The sequence below is a fragment of the Genypterus blacodes genome, unplaced genomic scaffold (assembly GCF_046128005.1).
Source record: "Genypterus blacodes isolate CSIRO-AG114 ecotype Tasmania unplaced genomic scaffold, CSIRO-AGI_Gbla_v1 ptg000104l_1, whole genome shotgun sequence".
NCBI lineage: Eukaryota > Metazoa > Chordata > Actinopteri > Ophidiiformes > Ophidiidae > Genypterus > Genypterus blacodes.
In genome coordinates, this window is record NW_027466908.1 from 740,934 (window position 1) to 761,736 (window position 20,803).

The 20,803-nt window shown below is 49.0% G+C and overlaps 2 protein-coding genes across 2 annotated transcripts; both read right to left on the reverse strand.

Annotated features, from left to right (window-relative positions):
• Window positions 1-307: 307 nt before the first annotated feature.
• On the reverse strand, window positions 308-15,538 carry mgab (MAX dimerization protein MGA b). The gene is made up of 22 exons (XM_076160206.1): window positions 15,290-15,538; window positions 12,281-13,411; window positions 11,255-11,735; window positions 11,073-11,169; window positions 10,600-10,722; window positions 10,371-10,502; window positions 8,907-9,014; window positions 8,341-8,773; window positions 8,066-8,204; window positions 7,228-7,474; window positions 6,628-6,803; window positions 6,323-6,530; window positions 6,003-6,229; window positions 5,639-5,896; window positions 5,252-5,432; window positions 4,615-5,144; window positions 4,369-4,448; window positions 4,105-4,147; window positions 3,859-4,008; window positions 3,532-3,643; window positions 2,809-3,198; window positions 308-2,460 (listed from the first exon to the last, which is right to left on the reverse strand). The coding sequence occupies exons 2-22, from the start codon at window positions 13,357-13,359 to the stop codon at window positions 1,715-1,717; spliced, it is 5,940 nt and encodes a 1,979-aa protein (XP_076016321.1). The 5' UTR covers window positions 13,360-13,411; window positions 15,290-15,538; the 3' UTR covers window positions 308-1,714.
• Window positions 15,539-18,467: 2,929 nt separating this feature from the next.
• ora6 (olfactory receptor class A related 6) lies at window positions 18,468-19,397 on the reverse strand. The gene has a single exon (XM_076160134.1). It carries the CDS (start codon window positions 19,395-19,397, stop codon window positions 18,468-18,470), a length of 930 nt encoding a protein of 309 aa, XP_076016249.1.
• Window positions 19,398-20,803: the final 1,406 nt, after the last annotated feature.

Genomic DNA, 20,803 nt, shown 5'->3' on the forward strand with positions numbered 1-20,803 from the left:
GCTAGCATGATCACATCAGGGACACACAGAAGGAAGGAGTAAATAGGATTAGAGAGGAAGAGAGAGAGAAGGGGGGGAGGGGGAAGAATGAGAGGGAGGGGAAGCAGAGAAAGAGAGGGGGAAGGAGAGACAGAGAGATTGAGGGACAAACAGACAGACTGGACAGATGTTGTAATAGCCAAGTTATTTTATAACAGATAACAGATTATGTTAGATTTAGCAGGTGAATTGTAAATTAATACACAAATGATGCAGCTTGGCACCTAAAAGCTGTAAGAACAAAGATCAAATCACCTTAAGTGCTTTGAATGTTTCCAGATCATGAGCACCTGAGATCTAATCAGTCTGCAGAACACAGACTGGTGGTACGGTCCATTACTTCTGTTGTGTCAGTGCTTCATCATCATCCTCATCATCGTGGTCTCTCTCTGCTTTCACTCTGAAGGACGGTGAGGAGTCACGTCCCACCGCTGTCACTCACTCACACACACACACACACACACACACACACACACACACACACACACACACACACACACACACACACACACACACACACACACACACACACACACACACACACACACACACACACACACACACACACACACACACACACACACACACACACACACACACACACACACACACACACACACACACACACACACACACACACAGAGATATGTATTCAAAAAGTTTTTATTCAGGCCTGAGCTCTAAACTCATAAATGCTTTGTAGGTACATTTGATGTTTTTCCCAGAGAATGAAAATGTGTTTTTACCACCGAGTACAAAGATAAACTCTGTGTGAAAAATATAAAGCACTGAGACAAATCATCATCAGGGCGTCCAAACGTGTGAGCGACCCACAGGCCAGGAAACACACACACACACACACGCGCACCTTCATTCTTACCTAAATAATCAATAATCAATAATCAATTCACTGGGATTAAAACTAATATTTACAGTGGTCGTTCTCATTCATGCCACACACACACGCAGGTTTGAGTCGCTTCGCGTAAAAGCCGTCACAACGAACGCATGGAGAAATCATCCTTTCTACCGCGGGAGGTAAAGTGCTGCTACAGGTCACACTGAGGGGAAACATCACAGTGCTCATCCAGGTATAAAAATGACGTATTAGTGTTTGTGATGCAACACAGGAAAGGGGACAAACGCAATTTCCTGTTCAGAATAAGGAGCTTGATATTAATGCAGGAGACGTGGAGAGATCGGAGGCGTCCACGGGCCTGGATGGATGATTTGTAGGAATATTCAACGCGTCAATCAACGGAATGATGGGCTCATGAAGTCATTTTGGTCCCGATCCAGCGCTGCGTTTCTACATTCTGCAGGTCTGTTAGCGTTTTCGTCTCAGCAGTCATTTGTACGTCAACGGTGTTGTGTTAATGCTCGTGTGTACAGAGAGGCGTTCAAGTACATGGACCCAGAGAGCAAACTGACCCGGGTCCTTTGGACTCTAATGGCTCCGAGCCACCAGGCCAACATGTCAGTTTACCAGATTTTGGGATGTTAGAGAAAGTGAAAACAGAATTCTCAGATCTAGGTCACAATTAACAAAACAGACGGACGGACACAAACCGAACAACAAGGATGACACATATCTTCCTTGGTGGAGGTATCAGAGTGTGAGGATGATGCTGTAGTTTCAGTGTGGGACTAGTTTGAGGTTGAAGGTCGGCGAGTGCTACTCCATCTCCCGTTCCAGATCCTTCTGCACGTCTATCCAGGAGCGCTTCTTGGCACTGGGGAAGTCTTTCCCCAGAGCGCCTCGGGTCAAAGGTCGCGACGAGGGGCTGTCCTTGGATATGCTCTCAGGGCTCTTCAAACTGCGAGGCCATCTGACGGGACTGACCGCCGGATGACCACTTCCCGTTTGCGTCGCAGGACTCTTATGTTTTGGTTCAGTGCCGGCGCTGGTTTCACGCCACTCCGTGTCTTCCGGCTTCTTCTTGGACTTCGGCGGCCTCCCTCTGCCCCGTTTGGCAGGCGGAGGGTTAAATACGACTTTGCCGATGTTTCCTAGGGTTCCTTCTGCTTCAGTTGGCTCTTTCACGGCAGTTTGTTCGCCGTTCGTTTCGATACCAGCCTTTTCCACCGGGCTACGTTTCTCATTTCCTCCACCAGGGGTCACTGTCTGCGTCTGTTTAGGAGGCCTGCCTCTGCCCCGCCGCGCCACATTCTGGGCCCGGGCGGCAGTCGCGGGCCCGGGGTGACCGGCCACGCTTTGGTCCGAACCCAACGTCGTGCCTCCCTCCGGGCTTCCGTTCTGCCCCGCCCCCGATGACGCGGGTGTGGAGCTGTTGAGCTGAGCGATCATGGACAGCGGCGAGGTCGTGTCGGGGCTGCTTCCTGAGTCGGGGCGACTCGGTGCAGACGAGTGCTCACTCTGCTCGCCCTTCATCACCATGAGCTTGTACAGACCCTGCATCGCTGTGGAGACACAAACGAGTCAGTGAAGACGTCGTCAAGCACAAAGGATTCACTTAGCAACAAAGCTTCATAGAGGATTTGAGCGATAACGACTTTCAACTCCTCCGTATTTGTGTTAAATTGGCACAAGAACGACGTCAAACTTTGTGTCATAGTGTCAGAGAGCATCGGCTTCTTCATACATTCTGTTAACGACATGCAGGTGTGAGTCAAGAGGAGCCGAGACTGTGTTACTATGGTGACACACACGGGCCCCAGGGATTGGCCGAGAGCAACACGGGAACTATGGAATCATAAATCGTCATAAACAGCTCAGATGAGTGGAGTTGGAGAATGTGAGACTCTTACGTGATTTGAGAGAGGAGGGCAGAATGATCCTGCCGGTCTTGGATCGGATCAGGGGATAAGCGTAGCTCTGTGCTGTGGGCCTGTTCCTGGGCCGGGCGGGGTCAGGAGCTGCATCCGTCTCCTCCTTCGGCGCAGGCGCAGGTTTATCTGGGACAGGAAGTGACGCGGCTGGAGACAGATTCTGCACGGCGGTGGGACGTGCAGCGACTCGGCGAGTGCTGAGGTCTTCAGGTTGGGTTTGGGGCGGCTGGGCGTCAGCTTGCAGGTGAGCGGGTTCACGTTGGGGTGAACGCGGACAGGAAGGCGACACCTCCGTCCCGATATGTTCCCTTATTTTCTGCTTGTTGCAGATTTCTATCAGCTTCTTCTTGATCAGCTCACTTGACTTCCCTGAAGAGATGAAAACAAACAAATCCACTTTACTTCCACTAACTGAAACCAAGGTCCAACCAAGCAGTCTGAATGGTTGTCTATGGTCTAAAATCAAGACTAATGCTTCATCCTGCTACTAAAATATTCAGAATGTGGCTCAGAATCAACAATGGCGTTCTTCGACCCCTGACCCGCCTCACAAACTCTTTTGTAGACGGTGGAGATGGAGATCCAGGTTTCAGTGTTAAACCTCTGACTCACACCAAACCACATCTCTGGCCTCGTTTACAAATCAGGAAATGTAATCAATGTATTTCCAGAGTATCACTTCAAAATGAAAATGATAATTACCAGACAGAATGGAAACTCTCCTCAGATAGGCTGATTGCATTTCAATCAGCTTCTTCTTCTTCTGCAGCAGACTTTCAGACGCCTTCAGCTGGTTTTGGATTTCACTCAGAGCCTGAATGTGAACGGAGAGACGGAGAGAGTGAGAGAGGGACGGAGGGAAAGGGAGAGAGAGGGACAGAGAGACAGAGAGGGAAAGAGAGCAAGAGCAAGAGCGAGAGCGAGAGACGCTGTCAGCATTTGACTTTACTGTTCACCGTTTACTCAAATTATAGCCGCAAACCAAATGACTTCAACTTGAACTGTTGATAGTTTGTGGGCGGAGCTTACCAGTGTGAGCAGCGTGACCTTGGAGGCTCGGGCGTCGCAGTTCAGCAGCACCTTCAGCTTGTTGAAGAGGAACCGCTGCTGGAAGCGTCTGAACCTCTCGCCCACCGTGTGGTTCAGGGGTCTCCTGGAGACGCGGGACTCCTCACCGTCCTTTAGAGGGGAAGCAGAGACGACCATGATGATGATGATGAAGCACTGACACAACGCAAGTAATGGACCGTACCACAGAGTGAGAGAGGAGCGTACCATGTGTCTGTCTGCCAAGTCAGAGTCCACGCTGGAAATGAGGCTGCTGGGGAAAAGAAATACATTTGAGAATTTAGCGCGCACACACACACACACACACACACACACACACACACACACACACACACACACACACACACACACACACACACACACACACACACACACACACACACACACACACACACACACACACACACACACACACACACACACACACACACACACACACACACACACACACACACACACACACACACACACCTCTGGCCCAGAGCTTCCCTCATTCTGGCGATGGTGAGGTCCTGTTTCATTTCTTCTACCGTTTCAATATCGACTGGCTCCTGAAGGACAGGAACGTGATTTTAGAACTGAGAGGAAAATTTTACACAAACACACACACTCGCATACACACACTCACATACACCGACGCACACTCTGTATGTTATAAGTATTTGATGATGAATGAGGGTCTGATGTGCTGATTTGCATAAAGACTCTCCCACTCACATCTTCCTCTTCCTCTCCATAGTCTGATGAGTCGGAGGTTTCGGAGGCGTTGGATTCTCCGAGCCGCCGCCGAGCATCATCGCTCTCGTCGCACGTCAGCTCCACAGAGGAACCGCCCCCCGCAGAGACCCGATCCGTGACCTCAGCGTGGCCGTTCTCCAGACCGGGTTCAGCCGGCGAGTGGACGGACCTAAACAAAGCGTCTTCCTGTGGCCGGGCAGCGTCTGTACTCATTTTAGCAGCATTTCCTGTTAGCGCTGGCGCGGGAGCTCCAGGTTTGGGGAGGTCGATGAGGGTGAAGCCGCCAGGCAGCGTAACCCCCGTCGGGTTGGGAGCTTTGGCGCTCTGCCCGCCTGGAGGACAGATCCTGAAGGAGTAGGTGCCGCGCTCGGCGAGGAAGCCGGGGGTTTTGAGCGACTGGGACACCGTGAGCGAGACCCGAGAGGACGGAGACAAGCTGGGGAAGGAGCGGAGGAGGCCGCTTTGCTTTGAGACGAGCGGCGTGCTGGTCTGTGGCTCCGGCTGAGGAGCTGTGACACAAAACCATACAGAACAGAGAATCGATTAAAAAATGAAAATTATGACCCAGCGATGCAACAAAACAACAAAGAAGAAGAAGAAGATTCAGCCGTCACACCTGCTGGCAGAATGTCTGAGGTTCTCTTGGCGGTATTCTTGGCGGTGCCCGACTCAGAGCTTTTAAACTTGTGCGGAACGCGCAGTCGGCCCGTCAGGTACGCTGCCAGCCGATTGGCCGGATGAAGAGAGCCCATGTTTCCTAGCAACAGTTTGGCCTGACTGTAGAATTTGCCGTTTACCTGCACGGGTGAAGAGGAAACGAAAAGAAGACTTGATTTGACTTTATGCTTTATACAATGTGACATGATGGATGGGACACACACACACCCACACACACACCTTTTTAATCATAAACCCACAATTCTAATTAATACAAATGAATGCGTGCGCCCAGTGTATCCACTAGGGGGCAGATCAGAGTTAAAGCACACGTTAGGTATCTGACCTGTACGAGTCCAGACGTGACGCAGCCTCTGGTCTTCTTTGTGGCTTTCAGCGAGCCGGCCGCCAGCACTCCGCTCAGGAACGGCGTGACTCCACACTTGATCTCCGGTTCCTCCGCCGGGCGCCATTCCTTCTCCTCTTCGCGCGCTTCCCCGCTGACACTCACGTCCGAGACATTCTCTTCATCGCTGACGTCCGATTTGTCTTCATCTTTGTCGTCGTCATCGTCGCTGTCTCTCATCGGTTTGCTGATGTTGACCTGGAAGACGAAGCAGAAGAAACTCAGATGCAGGACACATTTCTGGATTCAATTCAATTCTGGACAGATTTGATGACATCATGATAATTGACTGTAGAACTTGTACCCTGTACGTGACGACGGCGCCGCTGGGCTTGCGCATGTTGATCTTGGAGATGGGCCGGATGTGGTACGGCCCGATGAAGAAGCGCTGCGACAGCCGGTTCTGGTTCATGCGCAGACACAGAGCTTCCAGCACCACCTTGTGATCCTTCTGCCACTGACACGCCGACTGGATCTCTATCTGCATCCGGGCCTCCTTCTGGCTGGACTGGGCCACCGCGGGAGACTTCTCTGTGATAGCATACGTGAAGACTCACAATTACAAAAAGCAGCAACACGTAGCGGCGAATCTGCAAGTAAGCGTAAACACGTCTGCTTCTGTACCTGAATGCCTCACAGACAGTATGGTTCTGTGGTAATTCTTGGCCATGGTCGTCTTTGGTTCTTTTGGGGCGCTGGGCGTGGCGGTGAAAGGGTCCCTGGGCTCCATGGTGACTTCGGGGGAGGGTTTGCTGCTGAACTTTCTCACGCGTGCACACGTCATCATGCTCTCAAAGTATTTATACACGGGATCCTTGTCCTCTTCACGGAGCTGCAGCGGCCATTTAAAGGACAAAGGGTTAATATAAAAAGCCGTAACAACAATTAAAATCTTTAAAGTAAAGATTCCGGGGTTTCCAGTCACTTACCGGCTGTTTGGGTCGAGGTCTCTGGCCGTGGTTCTGGACCTTTGACGCCACAGGAAACACGGCACTTCTGGGCGTGAAGAGCGGCTCGGTGTCCAGATCCAGGTCGCCCGTGCTGCGGTGCCACAGTTTGGCGACGCCCATCAGAGGCTTGAGGATGTGCTCCACGTTGGTAATGGCTGCAGAGGGACACACATGGACTCATTAACGTCTGTTTAGCCACTTAAGCCCTGAAAGAAAAACACAACTTTGACACATATTTGTTTACAAATTTCTGCTTCACTACTACTAGGCTCAATCTGGCAGTCAGCATCACACATAATACTCAGAACTCCAGCTCTGTTTACCGCTCTGTGAAGCTCTATTCCTATAATTCCTCTGTTCAAGGCTTCACGCACTCACATCCACTAGAGGCAGCAGCTTTCACATCCGTAGGGAGGGTCTCTGGGTGAGGACAGCCTCTATCCCCCTTCATACATCTTCCCATCGACTAGTTCTACAGTGCCACCCAGTGGACAGTCTGAGATATAGACGTCACCTTAAACGTTAGATGTTGTTCCTGTTCATAACGATTATTTACATTCAAAAACGTGGTGATCTTACAGGGATAAGGCTGGTCCTGGTTCTGGTTCTGGTCCTGGTTCTCTTCCATGGTCAGATACTTGGTTATGTTGCGTTTTAAGCAGGTGCAGCCCAACATGCAGTCGGTCTGTCGGCAGTGCAAGCCTCGGACCGGCCGCTGGATGCCTGAGCACACGCAGCCCAGCCTGCAGGAGCCCCGCCCACAGGGGGGACCCTCAGAGCGGAGCCACGGCTGCAAGGGGGCGTTCAGGTACTGGTTGAACTGCATCTGATGGAAATGCAGAGGGGAGAGGAAAGTAAGACGTCTGCAGAAACACACACACACACACACACACACACACACTTCAGTCCTAAGAATAGATTTAACCATTACATGTGGAATGAAGCAGAATTGATTTTGACAATATGCATCCAAAGCTTTCTTACATGAGAAAAGTGTCACAGCCTGTGGTTTCTTTGTGTGCGAAAATGAAACCAAAAGCAGAAAATGATTTCCCCATTTCTCTGTGTGTGTGTGTGTGTGTGTGTGTGTCTGTGTGTGTGTGTGTGTGTGTGTGTGTGTGTGTGTGCTACAAGCTTGTTACTTTACAGGCACTCAGATATTTATGCACAGGTTCAAAGTTCTACAGTATGGAGTTTATTTTGATATCTTCTGTGCTTTTATGAAAACAGAACACAAAACTCTGAAGCAGAGAACTTGTGTGTCAGTTATTGAGTATTTTGGTGAGAATAATAACAGTAAAAGCACTGATACGTATCACATATTGCCATGGAGATAAAGTGTGTGTAAGGTTTATGGTCCTGACACACACACACACCCGATGACACACAGCTGAATCAGTGGTTGTGTGTCGTTTACCTTTGCTGTCAGCAGCACGGACAGAGCGACGGAGAGACGATCTGCCGTCAGGTGTGTGTGGCTCAAGCCCTGGTTCACGGCCTCCTTCTCCATCTCCAGCAGCTTGAGCTGGACCTTGGAGAGGACCTGAGGTTTGGTCCTGAGGAGAAACAATGACCAGGGAAGTTTAAAACCACAAAGAAGAAGAAGATCTCAGGTACATTATGACCTTATTATGAAACCAGTCAAACTAAAGATCCAGCGCTCCATGCATCACCATCCGGGACACACTGTACCTTGGTGAGACGGGACTTGTGGGCGTAAAGGCGGCGTTGGGGCCGGGCGCCGGGCTCCTGGCGGGGAGGGCGGGCCCCTCTGGCGTCTGTGCGGCTGCCGACACCTGCACGGGCTCGGCTTCTGCTTTGACGCGGGGTGGAGTTGCGGGGCGGCTCAGCGGAGGAGCAGGGGACACCAGGGCAGAGTAGAGAAGGGGTTTGTGGGAAAGCGGGCACGGCCTGTTGGCGCGCGTTTGCGTTTTAGCTGCGGCGTTCCGCTTCAGCACGCTGTCGAGAGTCTTCACGTAGCTGGAGCTCTTTGCAGGCAGCTGATAGGCCACGGCCTCGGGGCTGGTGGAGAAGGCGGCGGCGCGCTCGCTGATCTGCTGAGCTTCGCTTTCCAAGTACTCGTCCAACATGTTGCTGCAGAAGGCAGATAGGTCCTTCTGTGGTCCTGCAGGAGAGCACAGATAGAGGGAGTCACTTTACAGACACAAATTATGAATCCCAAGCAGGTAGTGTGTGTGTGTGTGGCCTGTTAAGCTTACAGGCTGAACGTGTGAAGGAAGGAAGGAAGCAAAGCTCACCGTCACATTTAGACGCTTCCTCGCCGCTGATGAACTTGCTTTTCCATCCTTTGATTTTGGTCACGTCTCGCGTCTTCCCTGTGCGGGAGATGAAGGGTAATCCCTGATCTGTGGAGGGAAACAGCTCCATGAGACTCACACACACACACACACACACACATTTACCAAAGAGACAAGCACTAGTTCACTTCATTTTGCTTAAAACACCTCGTGAAATCCCTGAATACGTCCCCAGATGAGCGAATAAACAATCAGTTATTGGTTCAAAGGCTCTAATCTGACATGAATTGGTTTGTTTATCATTGTCAATTTCATTCCGTGACATAAGTGAGGCTGAGAGAAGCTTTGAGTCCGACGTGTTTAGTATAAATGTGTGTTTTCGAGAGGGGCAAAGACACGGGAAGAGCATAGGACCCCCCAAGCCCTCCATAGCAACCGTGCGACTACCTGCGACGACACCAGAGGGAGATCCCCATAATGTGTTCAGGTGTGGGAAAACGTCTTTCTTAATTTTCGCAACTTCTCCGGGATTTCCCTGAGCGTTACGCAGTCATTATCCGTTTCAAACGTTCAACCTGTCAGAAACCAAATCAGTCACCTTCTGTTTCACTCATGTGGAAGAATGTCTCATCGCATTTCAGTCATCAAAGGACTGTTTGGCTCTGCGCTGTTAAATGTATAGATACCACCACACACACACACACACACACACACACACACACACACACACACACACACTGACCTATATCCTGGCTTGGCCGTACTGACAGCTCGCCCCGGGGCCTCCAATCGCAGGTCCAAATAAATGAGAGCATGAAATATTCAGCGGCGAGCTCTAATTTAAACGCCGTACATTAATTACAGTTTGTGTAATGGCGGCGTTGACAAATGTGGCTATTGTGTAACAAAAGAAACAGGAGAGGCAGAGCTGCGTCTTCATCTGGCCTTTCGCTCTTCTTCCTCAGACCTTAACGTAAACGGATGAGCGGATACAAAGACGCTGATACGTAGCTCGTCCACCCGAAAGCGAGGATCCGCTCGTTCCTCACACGTATGAGCTCAGATCATGAGAGGCAACGTGAAACCGACGGCAACACGTTTAATGAGTGACCAGAAACAGGAAATTAGACCGGCTAATAATTGAAGCCTGCACCAATAAATCTCTGATAATAATGATGATGTCCTTAATGGAGGATGTTGTCGTTAACTGTGAGGCTTTAGAGACGGGAGGGAAGCAGAACGCCACGTGTTCACACAGACGACCCGCAGCTTCTCCTCTGGGTGAGAGTGGAAGATGCACATTTCTGTATTTGTGCTGTAAAATGCCGCCGAAGTTCAGCCAGTGAGGAAACGAGTCCAACAACAACACATCCAGCACCAAAGCCCAGGAACAAGCTCATCACACACACACACACACACACACACACACACACACACACACATCCCTCAGCACTCTGGACTCACCGCAGCGAGGGGGAGGAGACGGGCCCTGGGGTCTCTGCTCTGCGGGGACGGTGGGGGGCAGCGGCAGACGGACGCCCAGATACAGCAGGTCGATGCTGGCGCTCTGGTCCAAGGAGCTCAGCTTCAAGCCCACTGGAGAACAGAAGACCAACCAGAGCACATATTCACACCATATTACTTTGGAAGAACTGGCCAAGTGTGTGTGTGTGTGTATATGTGCGTGTCTTACCCTCCTGTAGCACCGGGTGGATGACTTGTCTGTGTTTGAGAACTTTCAGGTCCTGTAGCAGGACGGCCTCTAAGCGGCTGATGATCTCTTGGACGCTCGGTGGGGTCGGGGGGCTCTCCTCCGCTGTAAGATCAGAGACGTTTACAGATCATGTACGCAACACACACATGGAAGGTTTGTGTAAATGTTTGAAACGCTTGGAATTTGCTTTCCAGGCACTCGATGCTCCGGCTCTTTGTCTGTGCTGCAATTAAGGCAAAACTGTGAGTAAGACAAAGACACGATGATGCAGAGGGACTCACTGCCACGATGAGCTCGACATGCCACAGTCAATCAATTGCAATCACGTAATCTAGGTCAGTTACTCAGAGCCGCTACTCTGATATCTGCTGTGTAATTGTGTTTACATGTTGATGGTATAATATGATAAACATAACGTCTATAAAAGGATGCAACACCTCTGCATCTCTTACCTGCAGGCTCACACTGCGTCTGAGGGTCTTTGGCAGCCGGTAACGCCGACGCCGTGCCGCTCACTGGTTTGTCCCCGGCGTGAATCTCGAGCGCTTCCTGCGACACAAACAGCCACGACGTTAAATCTCTAACAGCGCCACTTTGAACATCTTCGCTGCTCCTTCCCACGAGAGAGTCTTACCTTTGAGATGAAGGAGACAAACACCAGACCCTCCAGTTCGTCCACCTCCGGCTGCATGGAGACGCCCAGCGACGGGCTGCGGAGTGCCACGGGCGAGGTGGCCGCGGCTTTCCCCGCGTTTTTCGCCGAACGCCTGTTTATCCTCTTCCTCCTCTTGGCGTTGCCCTGCGGTGAGGCCAGGGTTGACCTGGAGGAAGCGGGAGTGACGGGTGCGGCTTTTGTGATGTACTGCTGCAGAGTCGGGGTCACGCTGACGGGATGCTTCTCCTCCTTGGGTTCGAAGGCCGGAGCTCTCTGGACGACCACGAGCTCGGCGGGGGCGTGTTTGCCCGAGCTGCGCCGGATGATTTTGATGGCTTGCGGGTCGTCTGTGCTGGTTTTAGACATAAAGGGCTTCAGCACCAACCTGGTCACTTGTTGTGTGTGTGCAGGAGGAGGAGGAGGAGGAGGAGGAGGAGCAGAGATCCTGGGCTTTTTCATGCTGCAAGACAACCAGAGAACCAAAGAATGCATATAAATAATAACAAACAAACATTATGTGGTAGTGTTTCCCAGGAGATGTAACTATTCTATTCTCTATGTTATATTCTCTAATCAATGAACTCAAAGGGACTGCAAAGCCAGGGAAGCAATATTTCTTAACCCGGTTGTTATCAGGTTATTATATTTCTCGTTTAAGGTGGAACTGGTCCCAGTCCTGCATTCCAAGTTTGTCATAGAGGGAAAAGAACTACATCACATCAACCAGAGCCATGAGTCTCTCATAGTGTCTTGCTGGTTCAATCATTACGTTTGCAGGCACTCAGTACTTTTAACTACGGCCAGATTTTTCTTTTTTTAATGTATTACTCTGAGACGTTTACATGCTTAGATAAATTGATTTACCAAGCACATAATATAAGTCTATTACCCTGTAGTTCCATTTGAGCTCATTTAACTACAGTTACCTCCTCTATCGCAGTGTAACCAAAGTTTGATCGTGCGACTGTGGCAAAGACAAAAAGCGGAAAAGCCCGTTAAACTCACCTGAGATCCACGGCCTCCTCTTTGATGTCGACGCCCTCGGCCGGTTTCTGATCCGGGTCTTTCTTCACGCCGGGCTGAGTATCCGTGTCGAGCTTAGTGGAGCGGCAGTTGCTGCCGTCGTCCCTGAAGCCCTTGGCGAACGGGTTGTAAGTGATTTTCAGCTGGGTGATCCGAAAGTTCTGATAGGTCGTCACGGCCATAAATTCCGTTTGTGGAAAGGTGAACGTCATGCTTTCCGGTCCCTTAACAAAAGGCTGGTCGGGCGTGGCCAGCTGACCATCGGGGACCGGTATGACATTGAGCCGGGGGACGTAGCGGTGCATGGAGTGTAGGACCATGTGGCCGTCTTGCCAGCCGTTTAGGTTATTGGTGATTTTGAGTCTGTAGAAGGACACCAGACCGCTCATCCACTCTGAACCAAGAGACGGTGAGTTATGGTGGGAAAATGCCCGGACCAGACCCTGGCACTGGTTCTCCGCTTGCCCAGTGATTTCCCAGGTGGTGGAGTTCCAGCGGTATTTGAACTGGTCCGACGGTACGATGGAAAGGACCAAAATGTAGCGGCGGTTGGGTTCGAGACCGGTGAGGCGATAGCGGCAGTACGGGAACATCCGCCGCCCCTGTTTGGTGAGGATCATCTCAGTGCCGCAGTTGTAGAACTGCTTCCACACGCTGTGATTCTCCAGAGTGACGCTGACGCCTTTGAACTTCAGCACAGAGGGGAAGTTCTTCTCGTTGTTCGGATCGCCAAACACCGTACCCGGCGGCCACGCGCACGACTGGAACAGCTCCAGGCTGGTCCTGTCGATTGTTAGGGAGTCTGAAGCCGAGGCCATCCCTGAAATGGCCGGGCCGCTTCCGATGACCCCTTCGAAGGTAGTAGGTGACGAAATCCCAGATTTGGCCGGGCTCGCCTCAGCGGGTGAGGAGAGAGCCGTGCTGGGGTCGTTGCTCGCCATGGCCACGCCTTTATTCTCAATAACAGACTGGCAGGTCAAACTGGAGCCGCCGTTGCCTGAAGATGGGATGAAGGCCAAGCTCCCCTTCTCCTCGTCCCCCGCTGCTTGGTGACCCTCCATGGATGGAACTTTGAAATTCAGTCACAATGGGGGGTCCCACTTCATTTGATATCTAAAAGACAAATGAAATACTGCGTTACATCTACAATACAGCTCAGAACAAACACACCAGTAGACTCAGTAGCCATGATGTAAACATAAACAAACGACAACAATGTGAGCTTTTCATACAAGAATATCTGACAGTAAAGGTACAACTTTAATGTTTGTTGCATCTTCAAAACAATGTCTAGTACACAAGACCAGAGGGCAAAGAGGAACTTTGTGAGACCGCTAGTGCTAACGACCAATGGCTGCTTCTCAGTGGGCTGCAGCCTCAGGTGAGTTTGAAAATAGGTGTTAACAAGTGACAGAACAAGAAAGCTATTAATTATACTTTAAAATATCAGTTGTAATCCAATTGTGTGCCAAATAAGACGAGCCTGGTCAACAATAACATGTGAGGACGCCTGATTGGTTGTTCGGAGAGAGCAGCAACATGGCCAGAAAATAGATCAAGATCAACACTACTATTGATATAAAGCTGTAACTTTAGGATGAACAATGATATCCTACGGTTTGTTAAGTTTAAATGAAACAGTTTGAACCGTCTGTGTTCTTTTCTGAAGTTGGTAGCCACTTGTTTTTATGGCAAATGTTTAAATCTGTTTTATTGATCCGTCCCCAGCAGGGCCCAGATGAATAAATCTGTAATGTTTTGTTAACAGATGGATGCAGAGGAGCTTGGACGTGTCTCAGATTTGACCTTCAGGCGTGACATCCCAGGAGGGGAGGACACGGTTGTTGTGATGCTGTTTGCAATGACACAACAACTCAAACACACCAGACTGTGACACAACACCGCAAAAAACACAACACACTGCTGAAGGAAACAAACTAACTTTCCAGCAGGTCGCTTTGCTCCTCTGCTCCCTTCGACCATCACGTCAGCAAAATAACAAGGGGTTTAATGGCGTTTTTTTTAAAGTTAAATATACAATTCTAGAGTCACTCTGAGAAATGTGGACTTTGTCTCCATGAGGCTGCGGGACCACTTGGGTCAGTGTGTCTGCTCACACACTGAGTGTCCACACAGGCCCGAGTCCTGACGACGCGTTCAACGCTTTAAAATGACTCATTATAAACCGTTTGTGTGAAAATGCAAAACAAACAAACACACACACACGTAAAGCTTAAACCCACATAACGTCCCTGCAGCTCCCACTCCACTGATCCTCACTCACATCAACACACGGATGCGATCATCTAAAGGTGTTAATCAACCGAATCAGCGCATCAGAGCGGTTACAAACGCCGCGTTTCGTCAATATATCAACAATTGTGTGGTAAATATTTTTCCTGTAAATATTTAACCGCGTGCAGCGAATTCAAGTTGTTTGACAACCGCCCCGTCTTCCTCGCACATACCGCACAACATTAGGCCGCCCGCTCCGCCGCCGCTCAGCAAGTTGGAAAAGTTGGGAGGTTTCACTAACGCCTCACCTTGCAATGTCGGCCGGATTCCTCGTGGTGTGCGGGGGGCGATGTGCTGGTGAGACCCGAGCCGAAACTCCAACTGTTGCACCTCGCCGCAGCCGTGAAAACACCGTCGGCTGATCCCTCGAAGATAAACACAAACTGGCAAATGGAGGCCGAGAGCCACGCCACTGTGCTCGCATCGACCGAACTGACGTGCACGCGGCGAGCCCAGTCAGTGGAGCCGAGGCGCATGCACGATATCACCCTCGCGCTCTCTCCCCCCCTCTCTCTCTCTCTCTCTGTCTCTCTGTGTGTCTCTCTCTCTCAATGGCGCGTGATTCCCGGGCTGCCCGTGCGAGGAGAGCGCGAGCCCACCATCCCGGTGTGTTGTCTGTATGTGTGTGTGTGTGTGTGTGTGTGTGTGTGTGTGTGTGTGTGTGTGTGTGTGTGTGTTTCCCTCGCGTGCTCCCACCTCGAGCTCAGTCCGCCGCGCGCCGGCAAGGACAACTCTCTCCAAGTTTGCGTGGAAAATGTTTCGCGGCGATCATCCGAAAGCGACGCCGCAGCGCCAGAGATACTTTCTCCGCTTCCTGCTTATTTTCTTCACTTCTTCCACCTTATCGGTCACGTTTCTATTCTCACCCCCACTGATCACAAACACACACTCACACTCCCTCTGTGTCTCGCTCCCTCTCTTGCATACACACACACACACACACATCCGTGCTCTCGGGCCGTGACGTAACGCTTCACCATGGCGGTATGGCTCCAGCAGCCAATGCGCAGGCTCGTCCTAAGGCTCTAACCGGCCCTATCTTTCGCTATTGTATCATCTGACAAGACAAATTACAACAAACACGGAGCACCTTCATCAAAAGTTAGCAATATTCATGGCTGCTCATTGGAAATGGCTCAGTCGCGCAAACAACCGCTAAATGTACAAACACGCTCGTCAAAATAAACACTTTTTGTTTTGCCGTGCTCGCTTGTGTTGCCAGGTCAAAATAAACATTGACCCTTCTTTTGCTGTTGTAAAACGGCGCAGGCACAGCGCCGTGCTGTAAAATGACGCAAATGGTGGATCGATATCATCTCAAACGTGAGCAAAAACAAGTCAATAACTTAGTTAGTAGGCTAATATGCTAGGCGACCTATACTAGTGTTATACTGCTGACGAGGCTTGTGCTAATTTTGCGAAGTAGCATATTTATTCTTATTAAACCTCCGTTGGCGTTAATGTGAGCCTTATTGATTATATCGGTGTTGAATCAATCATTATTAGCGCAACCGATGTGGAGTTTATCGATTATCTCCCCGCAGAGCAAAGCCCAGGTGTGGCTAGCTTGTTTGGTTAGCCCCCGGTAGCTAAGTTCCGGCCGGGTTGATTGTGCGTAGCTACAGTTGAGAAGGTACGACAACAGCGTGATAATGGTTACTATTGGAGCGGAACAAGAAGTCCATAACTACTCTGAACATATGGCTGTTTTAAAATGAGCCGCGGTTTTCTCATTGCTCAAATTACTACCGTGAGCATGTGGAGATGAAACCAGCCATGACACAACAATAAACCCCCCAAAAAAATTACAATTAGTTTCGGGTCACTTGTTCCCTTTAAACTCCCAATGGCCGAATGTTGGAAGAACTGTTAGAGGCAGAGATGATCCCGTGTAGCAGGAGGGAGGGAGGAGGCCCCACGTGTCCGCCTCTGTCCACTCTGAGAGCGGCTCGGCTCCACACATGGCTCCGCCGTTATCGCCAAATTAAATATGACATTTATCAAACGCGCTGTACAACTATTAGACGTTATTAGTGTCAGCATTGTGATAACCGAATGACACTTTCTGCTGAGTAAGTCAAACATTCGCCATCTGTTTGTTTTCTCTCTGCCATCCCACCACCACCACCATCATCATCATCATCCTCCACAGTTCCTCACAGCATCGTATATAAATATTGGACTTTTACAGTACCGAGGTTGTCGCAACGAGCCGGCTGGGAATATAGGAGGCAGCAAAACACGCGGACCTGCCTGGGTTTGTGTTCCCCACGTGGGGGGAAGCTGCTCCTGGGAGACCACCTGGCACAGATCATCTGATCCGCTGCAAGGGATCCACTGGGCTTTCACACGTCTCCACTACAGGCGACCTGGGCGTACTGAGAAAAGAAGACAACTAAAAAAAATCCACAAACAAGTATGTATATGTTTTATTTGACATATGTTTCTGTATATATTTGCACACACAGGTTTATTAGCATCCAAAAGATGACTTATCTATCTCACAGGGAAATATCTGACAAAGCAAAATGTCTTTAATGTCAACCCACGCCTGTGTGTGCATGTTTGTGGCATATAGTCCCTCTGAGTTTTATAGCAGGGATATACTGTGATGTTTACTATAGGCTTGTGTAGGTGTGGAGCTCTGGATTATAGAGCTCTTCATTACTGAGGCGGCTCTGTGCAGATTTACAGGAAGGCATCGCCATCCAATTTACTCATAAACATAAATATATCTCCTTTTTCAAAACAATCAAGTTCCATTGAAGGTTTGCAGTGTACCTTAGATCAAAACATTTTCAAATCCATATATTAGTCATCCTTTACATGGCTGTGGTCAGAGCTGATACATCTCTTCAGTTTGCTGTCTATTAGTGATCAGGTGAACGCTGTATGACACAAGGTCACTCCCTGTGGCCACACATTAGGAGTCGGTGTGTGAATATAATTTCTGTGTTGATAAGGGTTTGGCGTTGAATCTCTTTAATGATATACAGCTTTATCTATAGTGCTGAATTTGTATCCAGTTTTAAGTTAATACAGCTTTATACGCTTATCGTATCCACAGACAACCAATTTAGCGGAAAGTGTGTGGGTGGAATTGTGGTTGTCTTTCTTCACATGAGAAGGTGTGTGTGTGTGGGGGGGGGGGGGGGGGGTTTGCAGCCTCTTCACTCAACATATTGAAGTCTAGGCACAGGTTGTGTTGATTTCTATGGTGTCTGATGTCACACAAGTGTAATCCCCTTATAAGTCCCAGTGGTTGTGTGTGCTTCCCTTTATACCAGCAGGACATATGGGCCTCTGCTTGAATGAAAGAGGCTCTCCTGTGTTTATTTTGGGTTGAATTGCTTCACTTCACACTCGGTCGCCTTGACTGCTAGACCATAACCTCCCAAAATACAAACATTTGAAGAGTTCATTTGCAAATAAACACCTAAGTTAGTTTGTGTTTATGTTTAATATTCACATCAAATGGAATCTGAATTAGTCACAAAAAGCCTGGATTTAGACGTTCACTTTTGTGGTCGAATAAAACAAAAGAGCCACATTTTTACACAAGGATCATTTTTATTTTCACACTGAATGTAAATGGAGCAAAATTCTAAAATTGTGTGCAATTCTGTCAACAAGAGCTCAGAGCAAAACAAAACAACGGGGTGAAGTCTGCATCCCTGAACTGACACGGCCAATTTCATTTTCTCTCGTTGCTGATGTAATGTAATGATACAAAAGCATTTTATTGGCAAGCAAAGAACAATCTGCGCACCATCATACAGCATTTACATCACACTCAAAAGGGGAAACACCTTCCCTCACACTCACCTCACAAGCTTTCCTCCTGACAAAGCAACAGCCTGAAGAGACACACAGATTAATTCTTTGAGCACTTCTTGAAAGAGAAGAGGTTATTTCCTATACCGTACACGTAAGGACTGATGGCTGCGTAGGAGACGGAGATAAAGTACTCCATCTCAGCCCAAAAAGAGAAGTCGTTTTTGTGGATGGTCAGGTGAAAGATCAGGTAGAGCGTCCAGTCGATCTGGAACAAAGCCATGGCAGACAGCACGGCGATGGTGCTTCGATGGTGCCGGAAACTCTTCTTCTTGATGAACTGACTGGAGCCGCTCACATTGGACACTGATGGCACCGGTGCCACCATGCTCTTCTGGCTCAGCAGCACTCCCATGATGAGACAGCCGGTGATGGTGACAATCAGCAGAGGCAGCAGGTTGCAGATCAGGAGGAAGAGGTATTTGTAGACACGGTTGACTACAGGACAGTGATCGGGTTTACACTCGAAGAAGTCCAGCGGGCAGCCGCCGCTCTCTGTCGTGGTATTATCTGCTTGGCGTTCCACGTGTATGACGTAAATAGGGAAACTCAGCAGCACGGCAACCAGCACGCAACACACAGACACCAAGCTGGCTGACCTCATGCTGTCCAGGTAGACCGGGAGGTTGACCCTCTTGTGGGCGTCTTTCAGCTTCTGGAAGCGGTAGACGCTGATGAGAACCGTAAAGAGGATGCTGCAGATTTCGCCCATCGCTGTCAGAAACTTCAGCAGCTGACAGGACCACAACTCCACAGTAAGGTTGTTCTGGAGCAGGACGATGTCATAGGTGTCCACGATGACAATCTCCTCCAGGTTGGACGCGGCCAACGCCAGGAGGAACAACTCAAAGGACTTAATCCGATTCAGCTTGGTGTAAAATATGGAAATCATGAGTGCTACATTACCAAAGATCCCTATACAAGAAACGAAGATCCTTAAGCCCAGGAGGTCGAGGGAGAAATTAGCCATAGCTGAGATTGATCCGGATCAGAGATGTGACTGCGTTTGTGTGGCTGATATCAGATCTTGTGTTCTGAACCTGTATGTCCTCCAAAGGTGATTGGCTGCGCTCATTACAGGGAGAGGAAAACAAGGATGCTGGAAACACGGAAGGCTGGGAGTCATTAAAGTTTTACCTCTGAGCTTTTCAAAGCCTCATAGTGAGACCAGCAGAGTCTGATTCAAAGCTGCGACACATTTTCCACCAGCTTACATCATCAAATCTACATCCTGCAAGGGCAAAGGTACACGTTCGCCCACTTCTTCTAATTAATTCTTAATAATAATAATAATTTATTTGACTCTTGATTTGTGCGTTTGTGGCCTAGGACATCGTTGAACAGGCTTTGTGTTTTGTGTTTTTCCTTAAAATATAATTACAATCAAACGCTATTATGTCACTGAATAAAGACGGCATTATGCCACTGGCTGACTCACTCTGACTGAGATATGTTAATGCGTATTTACTTTATTCCTCTGCTCTTGCTGTGAACATGTAAAGAGACTCTATTTCATTTCATCTTAGCCTCCCTTTCATCACTAATTTGTAAATTATGTAGTGTTCCTCCTCCTATTACAGTAATAAAAGGAGTTAAGGTCATTTGAAAAAAGGTCCCGCTGCCTCCAGACAATAAGATAAACAGCTCAGACACAAAGATTCAGAATCAGCGTCTCTCTCTCAGAGCAAAGCACTAATGAAAAGGCTCAACCTTGAGAAACTCAGCTGTTTCTATCAGGACTAATTATATGCAGGATGAACTGTAACTAATCATCTATTTGTTTTTGTTTTTAAAAGTGTAAAACAGAGATGTTGGTATATTTCAGCTGCCATGTTTTTATTTTGTAAGACATGTCAATCAAACCTTTAACTTGTGCTTTGTGTGTTAATTTTTTACGCAACATCAATTTGATTCATGTAGAAGGAAATGCACAAAAGCACACTTAATAAAAATCAGAGTACAGTTTTTGTAGATGATCTCTCTGAATGTTTCCAGTCGAGGCTAAACACTTCACAGAGTTGTCGGTTTCCCCGCCCCGCCTCTAAACATGCACACTGGAGCTCACTTCCTGTTTCACACTCAGGAATTCAGTCCACAGAAGACGATAGGAGGAGCAGAACACCGGCACCATCTTATTCTTAAGTCTCTTAGTTTAGCTCCTTAAGAGCTCCAGAAAACAAAATGTTGCCCAAAGATTTTCAGATCCCGCAGCCAGATCCTGATCCTGTCTGCAGAGACCCAGAGTCCCTCAGTGAGGCTGAGGAGCAGGAGAGTATTGATCAGCGCATCACATTTCTCTTCAATCAAGGCCTGACGTAAGCTGAAAAGGCTTTTTTTTTGCCTTCCTACAGAAAATATATTATTAGTGCGTCTCAG

What these genes read in the sequence shown, in the direction of transcription:
- mgab (XM_076160206.1), bottom strand. Translation starts at nt 13,359, where the DNA reads ATGGAGGGTCACCAAGCAGCGGGGGACGAGGAGAAGGGGAGCTTGGCC. An exon ending in CCACCCGGTGCTACAGGAGG is followed by an intron (nt 10,503 to 10,599) that starts GTAAGACACGCA and finishes TCTGTTCTCCAG; the next exon opens with TGGGCTTGAAGCTGAGCTCC. An exon ending in TCACGTCTGGACTCGTACAG is followed by an intron (nt 5,433 to 5,638) that starts GTCAGATACCTA and finishes TCACCCGTGCAG; the next exon opens with GTAAACGGCAAATTCTACAG.
- ora6 (XM_076160134.1), bottom strand. Translation starts at nt 19,397, where the DNA reads ATGGCTAATTTCTCCCTCGACCTCCTGGGCTTAAGGATCTTCGTTTCT.